At 41.4% G+C, this 22,053-nt stretch overlaps 1 protein-coding gene across 2 annotated transcripts in view; it reads left to right on the forward strand.

The window, feature by feature from the left end:
- LOC108709239 (MORC family CW-type zinc finger protein 3) overlaps positions 1 to 21,724 on the forward strand; it is a 56,204-nt gene extending 34,480 nt beyond the window's left edge. For both annotated transcript variants that reach the window (XM_018248902.2, XM_041583428.1), the window contains exons 16-23: positions 565 to 686; positions 6,763 to 6,784; positions 8,316 to 8,437; positions 8,516 to 8,537; positions 9,510 to 9,631; positions 12,738 to 13,344; positions 17,864 to 18,172; positions 21,519 to 21,724. In XM_018248902.2, coding sequence (XP_018104391.1) covers positions 565 to 686; positions 6,763 to 6,784; positions 8,316 to 8,437; positions 8,516 to 8,537; positions 9,510 to 9,631; positions 12,738 to 13,344; positions 17,864 to 18,172; positions 21,519 to 21,524 — 1,332 coding nt within the window. In that variant the 3' untranslated portion in view covers positions 21,525 to 21,724. The remainder of the gene's footprint in view (positions 1 to 564; positions 687 to 6,762; positions 6,785 to 8,315; positions 8,438 to 8,515; positions 8,538 to 9,509; positions 9,632 to 12,737; positions 13,345 to 17,863; positions 18,173 to 21,518) is intronic.
- The last annotated feature ends 329 nt before the right edge of the window (positions 21,725 to 22,053 follow it).

The following is a 22,053-nucleotide window of genomic DNA, read 5'->3' on the forward strand; positions in this document are numbered from 1 at the left end:
AATATAGCATGAATTATAAAGCACCCAGGAATGTTCCAAACAAAATCTATAATTGGGCATTGAACCCTTGACCTGGAAGAGCTTTTATCTTTGAATTTTGCGTCAGGCACGTGACATCATCGCACCAGCGTCAGGACGCCGGCGTCGCCGTGCCGACGCTGCTGCCCACGTGTTGGCTGTGGGCCCTGCCATCTTGGATGCGATGCTGGAGAGACAGAATCCTGTTCCTGACACTCCCATAGACTCAAATAATTAAAATTTTTAGAAATGTTTTTTTTTCTTCAAAATTTGTACTTGACACCAACTAAGATATAATTAATACTTATTGGACCCAAAAAGAAACCTATTGGGTTTAAATTATGTTTAAATTATGTTTTTTTGAACACTTCAAATATAGAGAAATTATGGAAAGGTCCCTTATCCGGGAAACCCCCGAATCCCATACCGGTCCCATACCTCTATACACATTGTTAAGTGACATATTTCAGTTCCCACATAGAACCCAAAAGAATATAAAGTAATTATTAACCCACAGACATTAAAATTCTAAATTCTAATTTGCAGAAGACATCAGACAAGCCTACAATTCTATTAATACTTCAGAATAAGAGAATGAAGCCATCTGTGCGTTCAAATCAAAGGGATTTTGAGCCAAATCAGAGCCAGGGGATGGATATCAGTGAAAGGTATGTCTCTGGGGGTGGGATGGGAGGCTTGGGGTTGGCACATGGGGGTGCATCCAGGTGCTTTGGTGCTCATAATTTATAGTAGCTCAGGAGATGACGTAAAAACCACTCCCCAAATTATTATGGTCTAAAGGTGGCCATACATTCTACAATTACGATCTTTCCCATGACCATTAGTCGTACGAAAGATCTTTCGTCTACTCTACTAACGTTAAAGGAGAATTCAACCCTTTAGCAAAATAAACCCTACCCGCACCTCATGTAGACCCTCCTCCCCCAGCCTAACTGCTCCCCCGGAGAAATGCCCCTAACTTTTTACTTTCCTCTCAGCACAGATTCAGGCATCTGAGTTTACCGCAACCTTCTTTTGGGTCTTCCGGCGCTTCAGCAATTTATGTCCATTTCGGCGCATGTGCAGTTGTTGCAAACCGGTAAATTGCTCGCCGGTCTCCGTCTCTGTTTACTGAAGACCCGTAAGATGGCTGCGTGGAACTCTGATGCCTGTATCTGTGCCAAGTGGTAAGTAAAAAATTTAGGGGCAATTCCCTAGGGGGGCAGTTAGGCTGGGGGGAGGAGGGGGGGGGTCTATGTGGGGTGAGGGTAGGGGTTTTTTTGCTAAAAGGTTGAATTCTCCTTTAAGAGCTGAATCGTCAGATATGCAGGTAAAAACTAAAAAAATTCTTTAGCTCTATTTGATGATTCAGTATTAACGTTACAATGTTCGGGAACCTTCAAAGGTGTCCAATCAAAATTTTCAGTTCTGCCTTGTCGTTGAGATGACCAATATCCAAGCCTTTTTACCGATATCGGGCGCCTTGTCTCCCACTACACGCAACGATTTTCATACAAAATATATTTTGCATGGCCCTTAGAACACTATTTTTTGTTAATAAGGATGCTTTTATAGTGGTTCAGTAGGTTAAAGTCCAATGTAGCTCTTACAGGACACTGCACTGAACAAAAAAATGATATAACTCATTTTGTTGTAACCTATTATAGGATAGGTTGACTGGCTTTTTTGGTTCAAGTAGCACTGGAGGGCTTAAAGGAAAACTCAACAAAAGAAATTTACTTTAAATGTTATACAGTATCTATCATTTTCGGGTTCTGTACCAGCCCAAGGCAACCACAGGCCTTTGGCAGGGAAGATCTGTGTCTCCAAAGATGCCTCAGTAGCTCCCCATCTTCTTTTCTGCTGATTCACTGCATCAGTGCTTTCTGCACCAGGATTGATTATTAAAGGGTGCCTGTCAACTGTACATAAAAAGCTGTATAACAAAATTATTTTTCAAATTAAGTATGAAACATAAATTCTCTTCGATTAAAACATCAATGCCTGTTATAAAGGTATTTAAAAATCTCAGCTGTCAATCATATATTGCCTGCCCCGCCTCTATGCCTCAGGCATAGGGATGGGGCAGGCAATTACTTTCACTTTCCATTCTGCACTTCCTAGATTTAATTGCACTCCTCACATTACCCCTCCCTCCTTACCATCTAATTTTGTAGCAGGGCATGGGCAAGGACATCAGGTCCCCCACTCTGGCGCATAAAGAAGATTTTGGCATGATGCAAAGCTTCCCTTAATAACAGTGTTTACAAAATGGCACCTGCCTGCTTGCTGTGATTGTGAATTCCAAGACTGAAATAAACAAGATTTAACTAATTTATATAGTTTAAATAAAGTTTATTTTGCCAGACAAACCAAAAAGAAAACAATTTGGAGTTATTTTATATGGTGGCAGGTCCCCTTTAAAATGTCCCTGTAGTGTTGGCTTTTGTTATGAATTTAACCTCACTTTTTCCTAATGTTTTGAAAATTGCTGACAACTCCTTATTATATATATATATTATATATCTTAGCAGCAGGGGTGATCCTGGCCCCTCCACCGCCTGAGGCAGCTTGCTGCTGCTGCCATACTCACCTTTTTGCACCGGAGGGGGTCCACCCAAGGGCCCACCTCCCCAGTCGCAGGGCCCCCTCTGTCCCTCTTCCACCCCCGCCAGCGCATACCTGCTTTGCGACTTCTTTATGTGATTGGGCGGGGGTAGGGGAGGTCAGGACCAAGACCAGATAAATCTGTGGTACTAACCTCCAGAATATGGAATATATTATCCGATCCTTCCAAGAGAACATCACTTTCAAATTGCCACAGCCGGCAGATAAAGGAGGCAATGTTGTTATGTGGCCAAAAAACGATTTATTTAGCCGAATGACATATGTTACTATTTATCAGAAACGACATCATGATCCCACTAATATCTTTTTAAAACAATATCATTATTTACTGAAGGATGCTAAAGATTTAGGATTACTGTCTACCCAAGAATATAATGCATTACTCAATACCGATCCAAGAATACATTATGACATTTTGTAACCTGCCAAAGATCCATAAAAATAAGGATAAACCACTGACTGACCAATTATAGCTGGTAATGGCAACTTATGCGAGATTGCAGGACAATACATAGATATGACCCCTTTGTGGTCTCTTTGCCATCATATGTGAAAGATACAGGGGATGTTTTGCCAAAAATTACAAGATATCAAAGTTCAACAAGACACTCTATTGGGGGGGGGTTTCCCTTCGCCCCCACATATGCCAATTTATTTCTGGGATGGTGGGAACAATTCTTTGTATTTTCTGAAAAAAAAATAGATCAATGGACTTGTCATATTAACCGCCTGCTAATTATTTGGGAAGGTTCTGCTGAATCTTTACATCAATTTTTCAGTTTTCTGAATGATAATAATCTTAATTTGAAATGAACATGTGTTCAGTACACATTAAGTGTTTTTTTTTAGAGATTACGATAAGAGAGGATAGTGATGGCTCTTTACAAACAGATCTTTTCAGAAAAGAAACTGCCACCAATTCTATATTGCACTTTTCAAGTCATCATGTACCCAATGTTAAGAGTGCCGCCCCAGTGGGTGAATTTCTAAGAGTTTGGAGGACCTGTTCTAAAGATGAAACCTTTAGTCAAAGGGCACAAGAACGGTCTGAAAGATTGGAAAAATGTGGTTACAGTAATAAGAGCATTAGAACAGGGTGGAAAAGGGCACTCAAAACTCTAAGATCAGATACTTTGAAACCAAGAGTTATAAAAACTATGAACAGTGTTAGATTTATCACTACATATTGCCATTAATGGGATGCTATTAGAGATATCCTAAAAAAAACATTGGCATTTATTACAAACAGAGTCAGCACAGCAAAGCTCATGGGCGTCATCAAAGCCAGTGCTCTTCAGTATTCTTCGTGTCCTCTTCCTTCACTTCAGCAATTTCCGTCACTCCAGTTGCCATGAACTGGAAGACTGTTCCAACTGTGCATATGCCAATACGGCCAGGCCCAGATTTGTGGCGAGACCACATAGGCTCGGGCCTAGGGCGGCACATTTTTGGGGGCGGCATGCCGCCCAGCTGCTCTGTGGGGAGCCTGTGCTCCCCAGTGCTCCAGCGCTCACACGCTGGCGAGTGGTAGTGCAGGCGGGCGCTAGGACTGCGTGGAGCACGCGGCCTAGGGGCGCGCAGCCTAGGGGCACCCGCCCAGCGAATCCGGCGCTGAATACAGCGCTCACTTGCCGAAGAATACTGAAGAGCCGAAGATGGAGCCCATGAGCTCCGCTGAGCTGACTCTGCAATGAGAGGCAAGTAAACGATTAGGGCCACAGTTATCACCTGTGCGAGGGGAGCAGCGGGACTATGTAGGATAGGGGGTAAGGATTTTTTATTAGTGGGGGGATTGAATTCTCCTTTAAAGAAGTTGTCACGTTCGGCACCTTATATCCAGAACCCAATCTAAGCTCCCTGGTCATGGCTCTCACTTCTGCCTTTAACTGCCGCCTTTCACCTCGGGAGGAGCCATCGGCTAATCGGATGCCGCCAGGTCTTAATAGAGAGAGGAGCAAAGCTAAACAGTTCTGGACGAGCAAGGGGGCACGATCGTCTCATCAGGATACTGGAAGGAAGAAAACCACCAGGAACAGGCAGGCCGGGCCAGCACAAGCAGAGAATCGTCAGACAGGCCGGAATCAGGATTGGAGAATGTAGAATAGTCCGTGAACAGGCAAGGAATCAGGATTGGAGAGGTCAGAGTAGTTAATCAGGCAGACAAGGGTCAATACACTAAAGAGCAATAGGATTCACAAAGAATATAACACCCAGGAACAAGCTAACTGAACCTAACAACGGGCAATCATTTCCACACTGAAATCCCCTTTTATACTTTTGAATTTCGCGCCATAGCGCGTGACGTCATCACGCCATAGGGGAACCGGCATTCGAAGGATCTGCGCAGTGGGCGATCAACGCCGAAGGAGTGATGGTGGACCCCGCTGCCCACTAGACCACCAGGGCAAGTCCAGACAGAAGTACAGTAACTGATAGATTTGTTATCCTACATCGTATCAAACAACGCAATAATTGCAATACAGTTGGTGTAATCTATATGATCCGGTGTCCATGCACTTTGAGCTATATTGGTAAAACCAAAAGAATTTAGGAAACGGACTTCTGAACCCATATCAAGTATCAAATCCACGTATGTTATCATGAGCAACAGGCCTGGATTTCAGGCTGAGGCACCCCTAGGCCGCTGGGTCCTGGTGCCCTGATGCCGTACTCACGTACTCCCCCTCCCTCCATGCGTGCATGCGTTGGAGCGCTGGGGATTACAGAAATACGCATCCCCAGTAATCTGTAGGTTGCGGCATGGTGGCATGCTGCCACTAAAATCTTTATGCCCTAGGCCTGGGCCTTTGTGGTCTCGCCACAAATCCAGGCCTAAGTGGGAAATGGAATAAAAATACAAGTCAGCCCACTTGGGAAACACTTTTATTTGTATCGCAATGGCAATCCAGATGGATTAGCAATAGCCACATGTTCCCTTTCACAATATATTCCCCTTCCAAAGTGATTGAAATAATAAAGATGGTGGTCAGTCTGATGTATGATCTGTATGGGAGCTACATGGTCGATTAGTTGTTTGTAGTGAGAGGATCTAGTAAATTTGCATCGAATTTCCATGTTTTGCCGCCGGCGAATAAATTAGCGAAACTGCTGCAAAAATTCGCCAGCCTCAAAAAAAAAAAGTCAACGTGTGTCAGAAAAGTCACGCACATAAAAACTGTTGTGCATCAAAATTATTCAGACGTCCTTTGACTTTAATGCATTTGAACAATTGGGATCAAGTACAAGGTACTGTTTTATTATTAGAGAGAAAAAATAAATCATTTTTTAACATTTGGATTATGTGGATAAAATGGAGTCTGTGGGAGACGGCCTTTCTGTGAAAGTGAAAGTTACTGTTGTATAATGGCTACATGAGTCTCTTCTAATAAAGCACTGTTATACTCTACTCATCCTCGGACCTCGGCTACCCAAAACATAACACTTTCCATAATTCAGAGCTTTTTGGATAATGGGTTCCCCCCAATAACGGATCCCATACCTGTATTAAGACATTTTGTATGTTTAACTACCAAATAATGCCTTACCCTTTAAACAAAACAGGGATTGTTTGTCCATATATTGCAATATATTTAAGTTGACCAACTACGTCAAAGTCATCCCATATCTGGTCAGTCCTACACTAGACTTTCGTCTGATTCATTAAGAATTCTATTGCTTCATTATACATTTTGCTCAGTGACTTGTGGTGGGCGAGTTTATTCGCAAGGCGCGAATTCACTTGTTTCGCCGCAGCGTATAAATTCGCAAATTTGCTGCTAAATTCACTGGCGAAAATTCGCAGGCGTGGGGAAAAAGGTTTTTTCGACGCCAGCGACGATGCCGGCGCCAATTTTGACGACAGCAACGATTAATGGACGACCATTCACTTTAATGGGCATCAGCCTCAACTTTGACGCCGGCGCACATTTTGTTCGCCGGTGTAAAAATCGATGTTTCTCTATTTTTCCGCCATTTTCACGATTTTTTCGGGAAAATCTCGAAATTCGTGGCGAAACGGGACAAATTCACCCATCACTATCAGTGACTAAATATATGAATGTTTTATGTGATAGATTTCCCAAAGCTGTTTCTTTGACCAATATTTTTTTATTGCAGGAAATCTAAGCAAATTCAGCAGGTGAGTTACCTTACTGTGCAATTACTTTATACTGTGGAATTAGCTGTGTTATTGACACTGTATATCTGAGAGGGAAATAGCTGCTTAGTCCATAGCCTGGTATTAGCAGAATAAAATTTTAACTCAACATAGATAATACAGGTATGGGACCAGAATGCTCGAGACCTGGGGCTTTCTGGATAAGGGATCTTTCTGTAATTTGGATCTTCATAACTTAAATCTACTAGAAAATCATATAAACATTAAATAAACCCAATAGACTGGTTTTGCTTCCAATAAGGATTAATTATACCTTAGTTTGAATCAAGTACAAGCTACTGTTTAATTATTACAGCGAAAAAGAAAATAATTTAAAAAAAATTGGATTATTTGGATAAAATGGAGTCTATGGGAGATGGCCTTTCTGTAATTTGGATCTTTCTGGATAATGGGTTTTCGGATAACGGATCCCATACCCGTATATGTGAATTGCAAAACTGGTCAGAGTTGCACTCTAACTTTACATTCTCTCTTTGGATGTAGATCATCTTTAACAGTTAAAAAAATAACAAACGTATATACCAGTCACCGTTTCACTGAAATTAATTTACAGTGATTATATATATTTATATAGATTTTAGATTGATATATAAAACCCAAAAGTATATTGTCATTACTAATCCACAGACTGACATTTAGTGGATCATTTATTAAAGTTCGAATGCCGAAAACTCAAAAAATGCGTGTTTTTTTTTTTTGCTATAAAATCCAAATTTTTAGTGGAATAAAAACTAAAATTTTTGGAGATTTATTATACCCCAAGGATGGAAAAAGGATGGAAAAAGATACACAGAGAAGCACAAGAGAGCAGTTTAGCTTCTCTCCGACTGACTACAAAACGCAGGCTGAGAACAAGGCCTAACAGAGCAATAGTTTTTTGACTGCCAGTGTCAGAGACCCCCATTTGAAAACTGAAAAGAGACAGAAGAGGCAGGAAAATGATTCCAAAACTATATTAAAAAAAGGTGAAAACCAGTTAAACATTTGCTAAGAATAGGACCTATTATAACATACACAGGGGGTTATTTATTCAAGTCCGAATGCAAAATACTCAAAAAATTCAAAGTCTTTTTACTATAAAATCTGAATTTTTAGTGGGGAAAAAAAACGTTAATTTTTCGAGATTTGTTATACCCCAAGGAAAAAGTCTGAATCTGAAAATCCCGCATCTCAGACCTACTGAGGTTGTATATAAGTCAATGGGAGAGGTCCCTATCCTTTTTCAAAGTTTCTGTGGTGTGCGCCTTAATTAGCCCAAAAATCCAACTATTTCTGACTTTTTGGGCAAAAATCCGAAATTTTCGGGCTTTTCAGGAAAAAGCCCAAAAAAATCGAGAGATTCGGGTTTTCGCACAATCTTTTCATGTTTGAACCTTATTTATTAATAAAAATCATGATTTAATCGGATCAGGGACAATCATGGATTCTAGTTTGGTCTGACTTTTTTAATTAAAATTGTAAATAAATAAGGCCCTAAAATCCTATTCTGCAGATGACAGCAGACCAACCCACAGTTCAATCCACACAACAAACAGAGGATATGCAGCCATCTGTAAGTTCAGCTCAGAGGGATTTTGAGCCAAATCAGGGTCAGGGGACTGATATCAACAAACGGTAAGTCACAGGTTTGATATGTTTGATATGACAGATTTTCCAAAGCTTTTCCTTACAAAAATATTTTTATTATTGCAGGACATCTGAAGGCATTCAGCAGGTAAGTTACCTTACTGTGCAACTGCTTGATACAGAGGATTTAGCTGCCTTGTTAAGAAATATACAGTATTTGGGTTCTCTGATGAAATCTTTTGTATGTTCACCTTAAAGGATAAGTAAATCTTTCAAATAAGTAAATGTAAAACTGACTAAGCACTTTTGTAATTTACATTCATTATTTATTTGGTTTTTATTCCAAGATATTAAAGGATACATGTACTGTTAATATGAATACGTTTTATTCCAACAGCGCCACCTGCTGGTCAGTTTCCCACCAGTCTGACCACCAAGTAGTCAAGGAAGTTGTCAGGAGAAAGAAAGAGGCTGCTCTGATGTTCTTCTGCTTAGAAAAAACAATAGAAACCTCTCTCACATCTTTCCTAAGCAGAAGAACATCAGAGCAGCCTCTTTCTTTCTCCTGACAACTTCCTTGACTACTTGGTGGTCAGACTGGTGGGAAACTGACCAGCAGGTGGCGCTGAAAATTCATTCATGTTAACAGTACATGTATCCCTTAATATCTTGGAATTAAAGAAAAAAAAATAATGAACGTAATAACATTTCTTAGAATAGCACCCTCATCAATTTCACATTCACTTATTTTAAAGGTTTACTTATCCTTTTACAGTATCTATTGGTATGATCCAGACAGTGATATTCTGAGCCAATTTTCAATAGTTCATTTTTTATTTAATCATTTTATTTTGTTTTGCATTTTCAATTAACCCGGAAAGCAACAGGGCTAAGCAACAGTATTTTGACTGGCAGTTGCAGAGACCCCCATTTAAAAACTGAAAAGAGACAGAAGAGGCAGGGAAATCATTTCAAAACTATATTAAAAAAAAAGGTGAAAACCAGTTAAAAATTTTCTTAGAATAGGACCTGTTCTAACATACTAAAAGTTAACTTGAGGTTGAATTATCCTTTTAGTAATTACTAACTCACAGACTGACATTAAAATTATATTGTGCAGATGACAGCAGACCAAACTGCCGTCCAATTCACACCACAGAATGAAGAAATACAGCCATCTGTAAGTTCAGCTCCGATGGATTTGGAGCCAAATCAGAGACAGGGGACCAATATCAACAAAAGGTATGTCCCTTTGGGGCCGGGGTTATGGCACATAGGTGTAAATGATTTGGTTCCTGTTATTTTTAGTAGCTCAGAAGAAGGCATCAGATAACCCACCAAATTATAATAGTCCAAGACAATAATAAAAGCAGGCAGCCTCAGGCTCTTGATAAAGGCTCAATAGGTTAAAGGTGAACTAAACCCTTACAATTAATGTGGCTAAAAATTCCATATTTTATATGCTGAACTTATTGCACCAGCCTAAAGTTTCAGCTTGTCAATAGCAGAAATGATCCAGGACTTGAAACTTGTCACAGGGGGTCACCATCTTGGAAAGTGTCTGTGACACTCACATGCTCAGTGGGCTCTGAGCAGCTGTTGAGAAGCTAAGGTTAGGGGTCGTCACTAATTATCCAGTAGAAAATGAAGTTTGTCTGTAATAAAAGATGATGCTACAGGGCTGATTATTAAATTCTGATGCTAATTGCACTGGTTTCTGTGCTGCCATGTAGTAATTATCTGTATTAATCAATAAATCAGCCTTATATTGTGACATTTCTATTCTATGTGTACTGTATATTGTGAGTGGGTCCCTAAGCTCAGTAAGTGACAGCAGCACAGAGCATGTGCAGTGAATCAGCAGAAAAGAAGATGGGGAGCTACTGGGGCATCTTTGGAGACACAGATCTTTACTGCTAAAGGGTTGTGGTTGCCTTGGGCTGGTACAAAAGCACAAAACATAATATACAACATTTCTAACTTGTTTTTTTTAGTTGGATTTAGTTCTCTTTTAAGGTCCAAACAGATGCAACAAAATCTTCTTGGAAATCTTGTAAGTCTGACAATGGAATCCAAGATTCTGATCAGCTTTTACAGGACACACTGTCTGCACAGAATTTATTTAAGTGATAATTCAGGGCTCAAAGGGAAGTAAACACCTTTGTTAAAAAATTAGCACAAAATTAGACTTGTGTTGAAATGCATTTTGCCTATTCTTTAAAATCCAAATTTTCCTATTTTTGTTGCCATATTAACTCTCTAATTTGAAATAAGTTTGACTGAGCTCCACCCCCTTTATAAATAGGACAATTTGTTCAGAGATCCCTGTCTACCTTTTGGCAGAAACTTGTAGAACACACAGAGCCAGGGGCGCTTCACCAATGAGCCGACTTGAGACTGTCGCCACAGGCAGCAGTGCCCCACTAGGTACCAGGGGCGTCAAAAATGCCACTCCTGGTACTTTAAGAGCCGCTCCTAGTACTTTAAGAGCCGAATGGGGCATTTCCCCAGGGGCGCAGTTAGGCTGGGGGAAGGAGGGCGGGGGGTCTATGTGTGGTGGGGGTACGGTTTATTACAAAAGGGTTGAATTCTCCTTTAATAGTGGGGTGTAGAGACTGCTGTTTCCATAAAGTCTGATGTTTTCCTTTAAAGGGGAAGGAAACCTAGGTGGCGACACACGGGAGGGGGGGAGGGTTTTTGCGCCACCTAGGTTTCCTTCCCCTTTAAGTAGTTTGTTTTAGAGCAGGGCTGTCCAAATGATGGCCCGTGGGTGCCATTCTCTGCTTGCCCAGTGCTGCTTGTGTGTGCCATTCTCAGCTTGCCCTATGCTACCTGTGGGATGTAAGCCTGTTAGGGGTTTGATCTTGAGGTTTGTTAGCATTTGGAAATTGTTGTTACAGGCCCCTAAGGTGTTTAATCATGTGTTCAGGGGGGAGGGGTTGTTGTATTATCCACATGGGAGGATGAGGCATATGGATTTAAGGGTGTGTTTTTAACATGACTTCAATTTTTCACATATGAGTGATGAGGGATTTCCCTGCAGTGAGCACCAACCATTTGGTTTTTTGGTGTGTTACCACCGTTAATGTGGAAATTATCTTAAAAGTTATTGTTGTAATATGGGTGTAGTTTACAGTGGGTTTGGTTTAAAAGGGGCGTGGCCAACACTGACTTCCATTATCGGCCCTTCACCACATAGGCCAGTAAAATGTTGGCCCTCGGTACTACAGAAATTGGACAGCACTTTTTTTAGAGGAAAGATAATGGGGGAATTTCCCAGGCAATGAATTAAAAATGATTTTCTTTAACAATCAGAGAATCAGCACGTGCACATAAAGACTTTCCTGGCAGCAAAAATTATGAAAAAGGAATTCATCCTATAGGTGTGAAGAGAACCACAAATGCCTCCTGACCCTGTATATCTCCTGCTTTGTGCTGAAACCATTTTATTTCTAACTTGCTTATCTGCTGTGAAAGTGTAGAATGCTGACACTTGAATGTCATCCCACTGCTTCCAAACACCTCTATATTTATATGAATGATATTAGACTATTGACACACAGGGTGTTGAACAACTCTGCCATTTAGTGGAAAATAGGGGCAGTCAAAATGGTCTTGTCTGTCAGTCTCTGCATTTAATTTTTTAAAGGAGAAGTAAAGCCTGTATTTACTTGGGGTTGCCAAAAGTTAGGCACCCCCAAGCGATTGTATTTACTTACCTCACACCCCAGGCCAGTGCTCCTATCAGGAGAAAACTGCACCGGCCCGGGGTTATTCCAGCACCGCAGAGCAATGGCTTCCGGCTTCTTCTTTCTTCACGTGGGTGCACATGCACAATAGCGTGAAAAGCCGAACTTAACTATTCAGCTATTTCGTTCTACTGCGCATGCATCTGCCCTAATTTGAAGAAAGAAGAAGGAAGACAATCGCTCCGTGGTGCTCGCTGGAAGAACTCCCAGACCAGTGCAGATTTCTCCTGATAGGAGCACCGGCCCGGCATCAGCATGTCAATAAAAGTGACACCAGTCTTGCTCCTCCAGTCCCCAGAATCCTGCAATTTACACCTATCTTTTGCTCTGCTAATCCTCCATACACAGATTTAAATTTTAGATATCATGTGTGGTGCCTGAATTTAAGGAGAACTAAATTTGAATATGATTAGATATGCTGAATTTCAAATACTATATTTAGTGTAACAGCCCAGAGGTTCAGCCGCACTATAACAGAAATGGTCAAGGCCTTCCAAGTTGTCCCCAGCAGCTCCCCATCATAAATTTTCTTAGGAATCTTGTGAGTGTGTTAATGGCACTGCACATGCTAATATTGTTTTAAATTGTCTCCCCTCTAGTTGTAAACATCTGCTATCTTATGGGAATACATCTGCCAAGAAGCAAAAGCTCATTGGAACAGAAACAGCCAATCTCCTTCAAGAGAGCAATGATGATGTTATTATAATAGAAGATAGTGGTACCAGTTCAGATCCTGTTGCCTCAGAAAACATGAATTATGAGTTATATGTCAAAAAAGAAGGTGAAAGCAATGATTGCAGCAGTCAAGAAAACCAGCAGATGCCTGGTTCCAAGCTTTACTATAATGGAATAACCCAACATGATATGGGCACCACACACCAAGCTGATCATCCGGAAAGTTCCAAGGACACAACGGACCAAGAAAAAGAAAGACTGAAAAAGTACTGCGGAGAGCTGTTTGTCAAGGTGAAAGAATTGGAAGATCAGATCTCAGGTCTGAGTAACAAGTATGAAAAGTCTCTTAAAGAAATAAAAAATCTCAAAGCAGAGTGCGAGGTACTGCGGAACCTTAAGACTGAGCCAGACACAGGGCCTCAGGAACCAGCTGAGGACAGCAGTGAACTGGATCATATGGCTTTGCAGATGGACAGCTTATTCAGACAGCTGGATGCGTGTTCCACTGAACGAGATCAGTATAAAATTGAGGTATGCCTGAACCTTTCACCTTTCACAATAACAATTTATATTGCAGTGTCTGTGGAACACAGGGGCATTGGGGGCGCAGCATACACCACCAGGAGGCAGGATACTAGGGAATTTGAAGAAGATTTTCTGCCGTCCTATCACTCTGTAGAGGGTTTCAGTTTTTTGTTCCCTGACTTGCTCCTGCAATGGGAGCTGCTGGGGTGGATTCTCCTGTTCTTGACACAGTACCACCAGTACTCTTCTACCTGGTCATGTACAATCTACCATTATCCCTGGCCATTCCTCTTGCTCTTTGCCCCCTCCCTTCCCATTCTGTAGTGGTTACATTGCTCTTACTAGAATGTGAGCAATAGATTTTTATTTTTTTGTTATCAATTCAGCACTGACTGCTTCTGTTCAAGGTGGGACTTCTGGTTGTGTGCAATTTCTGGTTCCTTCATTCAGTGCAACACCACTCTCCATCCTTTGTGGCATTCCTCTCTGCTAGCCAACTTAAGCGCACCTTCCAAAAGGCTCTACATTCTGACTCTGTAGAGCCTTTTGACTCTGTGACACCAGGGTTTCTCCACAACTTATCCAACTGTCAAATACCTTGCATACAGAAGTACCACAAGGCCCCATCATGTTCCACATCATGTCCCACTCTTTTTTGTTCCCTGATATGCTCCTGCTATGGGAGCTGCTGGGAATGGAATCTGCTGTTCATGACCTGTTCTTGTACCATTATGCCTGGCCACCCCCTCTTGCTGTTTGCCAATCTATTTCTCACCACTGAAGGGGATTCTTCACTGGTTACATTGCGCTTACTAGTATGTGAGAAATACATTGTTTCTTTTTTATCAATTCAGCACTGACTGCTTCTATTCAAGGTGGGACTTCGAGTTGTGTGCAGTTTCCAGTTCCTTCATCCAGTGCAACGCCACTCTCCATCCTGCTAGCCGACATGAACACACCTTCCGCAAGGTTCTACATCCTGATTCTGTGACACCAGTGTTTCTCCACAACTTGCCATCTAACGGTCGAATACCTTGCATACACAAATACTACATGGGCCCGTCATATTCATCATGTTTTACATCATGTCCCACTCTTACAGAGGCAGTGTCGGACTGGGACACCAGGTGCCCACCAAAAAACCTTATACCAGGGACCTCTCCTCATTCAACTTCTATTCCCCTAGTCTCTTTTCTTTACATACTATAATCTATTATTCCATCTATTTAGCCTCATAGAAATAGGGAATGGCCATGAAATAGGCCAAAAGTTTAGCATCATGAGGGCCCACTGACACCTGGGTCCACCTGGAGTTTTCCTGGTGTCCAGGTGGGCCAGTCCGACACTGTACAGAGGTATCTTCCGCAGCTCAGAATCTCTTGGTGACCCTACCTACAGACAATCAAGGGGATAACCTTTCTTTTCCAGCTCCTCAGGTTCCTGTGCCACAGCCATCCTCCTCTTCCCAGGAACCTCTAGGCTGGGCCCAACAGCAGGCATCCCTAAATTAGCAACATGTCTGGACAAGCTGTTTGATAAACTTGACCAAGGGTCCACTGAAAATTGGATAAAGGTCTACAAGCACCCCCACTGACGAGAGACATGGCATTGATTCCCCAAAAGCATCTCAGCTATGGGACAATAAACCATCAGAGAGCATGATTTCTCCTCTGAGGTTACAACCTAGCATGGTCTTCTTCTGATGAAGATGACACTGTCATTTCATCTGTGCTCAAATGCCTGGAATCCCTTGGGCATGGTTTTCATCACACAGACTTAACGTAACACATCTTTCTTTCTCCCAATAGGATTAAGAAGATTCAGACTTTGGTGCTACAAGTACTACAAACCCCATGGTCCTCTGCCAGGTTTTCCATAAGAATCCTTGGGTCCATGGATTTGCATAGAGGCAAATTTTACCTTTGGAATAGAGAGGAAACAAGATTACTCATGGCCCTCCCCCGCTGGAAAAAATGTGGATGGGCTCAGTGTACATTACCTCTGCTCTGCTGGATTTTAATACTATAGAGAAAGGTAACCAGGCCCACCTGTTCCCTGCCCCCCAGCAACCATGGAGTCTGCTTCCTCTATAGTCACGCCACTGCTTTTGGATATCCAGTGGAACATCCAAGACCAATGGAACCCAATAACTAAATAATGAGCAATATTAATATATCTTGGTAGAATGGATCAATTTAGGAAAATGTTTTGGGGGCCCTAAATTGAATTGCTGTGGAGCCCAGTAAAAGCTAGCTGACTGCACCAATCTTTGATGGATCCCACTGGCTGGTTCTCTTGACTGACGTCAGCCTTTAGGAACCAGGTAGCATAAGGAACATGGACTATGACGGCATTTCGGTTTCCAATCAATGTTCTGGAGCTCGGGGCACTTCTAGCGCTTTTGTATTGTGAGGATTAACTCAGCACCCAGGCAATCAAGGTGCATATCTTAGCCTTCAAGTGGGCACCAAAACTCACCAGGCCCTAGGCGGAACACAGCTAAATTCTTCCACTTTAAGGAATATTCAGTTTCCTCATTACTTTTTACAGGCAGGTCTTATTACAGGTCTTTCTCTCAGTTCTCTTGAAAGATTAGGGGGCCGATTCACTAAATTCGAGTGAAGGATTCGAAGTAAAAAAACTTCCAATTTCGAAGTATTTTTTGGGCTACTTCGACCATCGAATGGGCTACTTCGACCTTCGACTACGACTTCGAATCGAAGGATTCGAAGTAAAAATCGTTCGATTATTCGACCATTCGATAGTCGAAGTACTGTCTCTTTAAAATAAACTTCGACCCCCTAGTTCGGCAGATAAAAGCTACCGAAGTCAATGTTAGCCTATGGGGAAGGTCCCCATAGGCTTGCCTAATATTTTTTGATCGAAGGATATTCCTTCGATCGTTGGATTTAAATCCTTCGAATCGTTCGATTCAAAGGATTTAATCGTTCGATCGAAGGAATAATCCTTCGATCGTACGATCGCAGAATTTGCGCTAAATCCTTCGACTTCGATATTCGAAGTCGAAGGATTTAAATTCCTAGTCGGATATCGAGGGTTAATTAACCCTCGATATTCGACCCATAGTGAATCAGCCCCTAGGTCTTGGCTCAGAGATTTTTAATTAACAACATTTTACATAAAACAGTCATTAAAAAAATGTGAAAATGCCATGGCTAACGAAGATTGTCTCCATTGCAACAGTACGCCAGGTGTCTGAATTAGATACCCTGTCCTGCCAACCACTGGTCTGATTTTTCACTCAGACCAGGTGGTGTTCCCCCCCCCCCCCCCCGAAAGTTGTGACTGATTTTTGTATAAATCAGGATATCCCAAAATCTTAACTCTTAGTTCTACGTGGACAACACCAAGGAGTTTTGCTTTTCCACAACTCTGTTTGTCCTACTGTACCTTCTGGTACGCTCTACTTCATAAATTTGAGGTTTTCGCTTTTTAAATTTTTTTGTTTTGTTTGTGTGGTGATGGATGCTATACCTCCACTGTCCCTTTGTCCATCATATGCCTGAAAATAAAAGGAATTAATGACACGTTGAAAAAAATCCCCTTTTTATCCATATTTTTGTACAAAATACAGACCACAGTTATTTGTATATACAGTATATATATTATAGGTAAAACTGGAAATGACACGTAGCCCATCTGTGGGTGTGTTATATAGTATGATAGTAATGGTGAGATACAGGCGTATGCTGCTGCAGTGTGCCCAGGCACTCTTGGACTATTGGCAACTCCCAATGAGGTGTAATATTACCTTGAGTACTTCTTGCTCTGATTAATCATTGGTTGTTTTCTAATCACAGTTCAATCAGGTTGTAAATAAACTGAAATCTGAGGGATTCTCCAACATCTTTAACTTCTTTATTGAAACACAGGCAGTCTGTTAGTATCACAGACAGACAGTGACGGCTCTATACACATTCCCTTTAATCAATGGAAAGCCTCCACACTTTGAGATAATTCACATAGGTCCCTCTCAGTGGGTAGTACAACCTGTCATGTGATCCTTTCCCCAGCACTTGAAATCCTAAGGGCTATCTTGGTGAATTACCCTGCTCCTTAGCTCACCCACTCATGTCCCTAGCTGACGGCTTTATCACAGCAAGGGTGCTAACCCCAACTAACCTCCACATTGAAGTTTATAGCTGCTCACTAAATAATCTGTCACTGCCACTTGCTCCTAGAGCTACTGTAACAAGAAACTACCACCACCAACTATCCCTCATTAGGCCTGACACCTTCTCAGACCCAATCCTGTACCTACCTCCCGGCTAGGTGGGATCCAGGAAAAGATCCCTGAGCACACATGTTCTCTCCCTTTTATATTATTAAACCTGACACCTACATCAAACTTTACCTAGGAAAAGGAAATAATTACTAAGGGCACACTGAGGACCACCTAAACTAAAGGGGAAACATGCATATTAAATGGTTAGTTCACCTTTAGATAAGTTAGTTCACTTTAAGATAACTTTTTTTTTTATTTAACAAATAACTGTTTTTCCAGGTAAAACAATTAAAAGAGTTGGTCTGTAAACTGAGAAGTAGTCAGGTTAAGAAAGTCTCTCACCAGGAGACACAGAGAGATTTCAACTCACCAAACACTGCTGAACATCCTTTGGGACAGTTGGCAGTCCAGCATGAAGGGACCCTTAAAGAAATCAACAGTTTGAAAGCAGAATGTGAGGTGCTGCAGAGCCTAGAGTCTGAACCAGGCACCGGGACCCAGAAACCAGCAGAGGAGAACAGCAAAGTGGATGATTTGGTTTTGCAGCTGGATGTGGGTTCCACGGAACAGGAGGAGTATAAAAGAAAGGTATACAGCATGCTCTGTTGTTTTATACAAAGTGAAAGTATCTCACAATATCAATTTTTCCCCGAATTTAGTAAAAAATGTTGGCCTTAACTATATGGCTTACTTGTGTATCTTTGCTTCCACAGGGGTAACAGATGACTATATGATATGCAATATTTGTGCAGTTGCCAAATTTAAGATACATTTTAGTATCTTATAGAATGTCCTTTGGTTTTTATCCATAGTTTTTTAATTTTGTGCCTTCTCCTGTGGGCTTTCAAATGGGGGTTGCTGACCCTGGCAGCCAATAGACTATCAAAGTTTCTTGGTATAGGAACAATGCAGAGACTGTGCTGCAGTTTTTTATTCAACACGACATGTTTCGAGCTGTGGGCTCTTTCTCAAGTGTTACAATTAACACATGGGTAAGACACAGGTCTAGATTGGCAGCATTGTTTTCTGTTGTAATATATGTATTGTATTGATATCTGTGGTTTTGCATCATGGGCCAAACAACCCCACTAATAATATTATTCGTCATGCTTTGTTCATGACTTTATTGTGTATATGTATGGACTATGGACTCTAGTAGGCAGAATTGCAATACTGGGGACAAGTGTAATCGTTAAAAGCACTTTATGGACACAAAATTGGAATGAACTTCTGCACAACTACAAGAGGCAAGGCTGAACAAATTTTCCCCACAGCAGTTGCCTCCCACAACACTGGACTGCACCTATGCACCTATGGAATTAAGGGGGTGGGGTTAACACACCTTTAATAGATCTGTGTAATTGATTTGTAATTGTAACACTTGAGAAAGAGCCCACAGCTCGAAACATGTCGTGTTGAATAAAAAACTGCAGCACAGTCTCTGCATTGGAGTATCTGTTCCTATACCAAGAAACTTTGAGACTATACAATTTAAGAAGGACATAAAGTTGGGGACAAGATACTAAAAAATTTCTCTGGCGCAAGCTGAGCCCTCATACTAAGAAAACATTGAAGCCAATAGACTATTGCCTAGTTGGTAGGGTACAATCATTATGGTTCCTCTGTACGTGGTCTCCAAATGCAGAAGTAGACATTGAGGTCTATCTATAGTATATATAGTATATATATATATACTGTATATACTGACTATATAATATATATATATATATATATATATATATATTGAATGCATCAATCCTCTTAGGGTTACCGCTTTACCAGTGGATAATCATCAAATAGAGAATGAGAATGAGGAGAGCACTCAGAAGAGCAGGTGCTGCTGTGATCAAAGTTTTAATGCCAGACTACATGATTTATACACAATATGTTTCGGGCCTTGCGTGCCCTTTCTCAAATGTCTTGAGAAAGGGCACGCAAGGCCCAAAACATATTGTGTGTAAATCATGTACTCTGGCATTAAAACTTTGATCACAGCAGCACCTGCTCTTCTCAAGTGAAGTCAAGAGTGAGTTTATTGTCATTTCATCCATATACGTTTGTACAGTACACAGTGAAATGAAACAACTTTCCTCTAGGACCATGGTGCTACACAACACAACATAGATGTACCAGACAATAGACAAAAAGTGCAAAAATATGCAACTCCTGCAAAACAGGACAGTATAGTGCAGGGACAGGACAAGACACACTCAGCAGATGTAATTTGTTAAGTAAATAATGCTAAACAACAGATATGATGGGTGTATCATTGTGATATGATAGTAGCAAGAACATGATAAAGAACATGATAAAGTGCAGATGTGCTCATAGAGAACAATTGTATCCAATTGAGAGCACTGAGTGCTCTCCTCATTCTCCATTTGATGGAAATTGGCACTTCACATGGTCCCCCACATCAATGTGTTTGGTTCTCTATGAACTTTCATCAGGGCATATTCTCAGAATGAGAGGAAACCATTTTAGTCTACCTGACTATTTTCCCTTTAAATTTCTAATAGTGGTCTTTAAAGATGAACTAAACCTCTAAAAATGCCATAAAGTTTCAGCTTGTCAATAGCAGCAATGATCCAGGACTTCAAACTTGTCACAGGGGGTCACCATCTTGGAAAGTGTCTGTGACACTCACATGCTCAGTGGGCTCTGAGCAGCTGTTGAGAAGCTAAACTTAGGGGTCGTCACTAATTATCCAGCAGAAAATGAGGTTTGTCTGGTATATAAGCTGATGCTACAGGGCTGATTATTTAATTCTGATGCTAATTGCACTGGTTTCTGTGCTGCCATGTAGTAATTATCTGTATTAATTACTAATCAGCCTTATATTGTGACATTTCTATTCTATGTGTACTGTATATTGTGAGTGCGTCCCTAAGCTCAGTAAGTGACAGCAGCACAGAGCATGTGCAGTGAATCAGCAGAAAAGAAGATGGGGAGCTACTGGGGCATCTTTGGAGACACAGATCTTTACTGCTAAAGGGCTGTGGTTGTCTTGGGCTGGTACAGAAGCCAAAAACATAATATACAAGATTTCTAGCCTACTTCTATAGCTAAGCTTAAGCAGCGCGGATTCTGGGGCTGCTGCTGCCCCCCTCCTCTCCCGCATTAGCATCGGAGTGGGTCTAAGGGGGCAGTATCGTTAGTGCATTAAGCGCAATGTCGCTCTTTGCACTAGCGGAGCCGAATTTCTGGGTTAAAACCCGGAAGTTTGGCTCTTAAAGTTACAAGAGGCAGCTTTTTGCCGCCCCTTGTAACTGGCCGCTCGCTGCCGTCTGAAGCAAGGGTCTCACCTTGCCTCATGGCAGAAGCGGCCCTGAGCTTTAGTTCTCCTTTAATTCTACTTAACTACTGTAAATGCAAATGTCAGTATAGATTGGGCATCCATATTTATTAGAGATGCAGTTAATTCTGGATTTGGTTCAGGATTCTGCGGAATCTGAATCCTTTTCAGCAGAATTCGAATTACTGTAGGTTGATTCCAAACACCTGACCAAACCAAATCAGAAACCTTAACATTAGTGATGTGTGTGGGTCAACCTGATACCGCCTGACGCCGCCCCCTCACCCCCTCTGCGCTTAAAGGTTTAGCTCCAGAGCGGGTCAAAAGAGGCTGTATTGCTAGAGCATTGAGCGTTACAGTGCTCTCTGCACTAGTAGAGCTGAATTTCCAGTTTAAAAACTAAAGCTTTTTTCCGCCCCTTGTAACTGGCCACTCACTGCCGCCTGAGGCAAGGTTCTCACCATCGCATCCGACGTGACACCTACGTTTTTGCGCAGCGCGTCGGATTGCGGCTTTTGTGATCCTACCTCGCCAGTTTGTAGTGTTAACCAGGCTGGGGGTTCTATAGAATCATTTATTATAACATCACTATTTTCATTAATAATTTCAGATTTAATTGTAGCCATTTTTCCTTTGCAGCCTTAGGTTACAATCTGCAAAAACGTGGCACAGCTGCTGACAACATCGGTGCATGACCTTCCATTGTGATTGCCTAAATAATCAGCAAAGATTTAACTTCATACAAGATTTCAAAAAACGGGGGAAAAAGTGTTGTTTTTTTAAAATGTTAATTGAATTTATTATGGTATTGGTTTATTTGTTTTATTTCTTCATTAAAAAAGGAACATGCCAAAAAAAGAAAAGAAAATGTTTTGGAGAAAATTAACAGTTTTCTAAAGAGGATCTGAAGAAATAGCAAGTTTGTTTGAGAGATGCTTCATCCAGCGCTAACATGAAAGTTAGAAGCAAGGATAGGACTAGCTGAGCGTTTTCTGTGCAATCCGCTGCTCAAAAACACAGGCGTCAAGCCATCCGACATTTTTATATCTTACCTTACTTCCATGGCATCTGACTTGACGCCTGCGTTTTTGCACAGAAAATGCTCATTTAGTCCTACCCTAAGACAGGTGTAGGAGATAGATGCACTGACGGGTACATTTTTTGTTGACTAGGC

This window comes from Xenopus laevis, chromosome 2S (assembly GCF_017654675.1).
Source record: "Xenopus laevis strain J_2021 chromosome 2S, Xenopus_laevis_v10.1, whole genome shotgun sequence".
NCBI lineage: Eukaryota > Metazoa > Chordata > Amphibia > Anura > Pipidae > Xenopus > Xenopus laevis.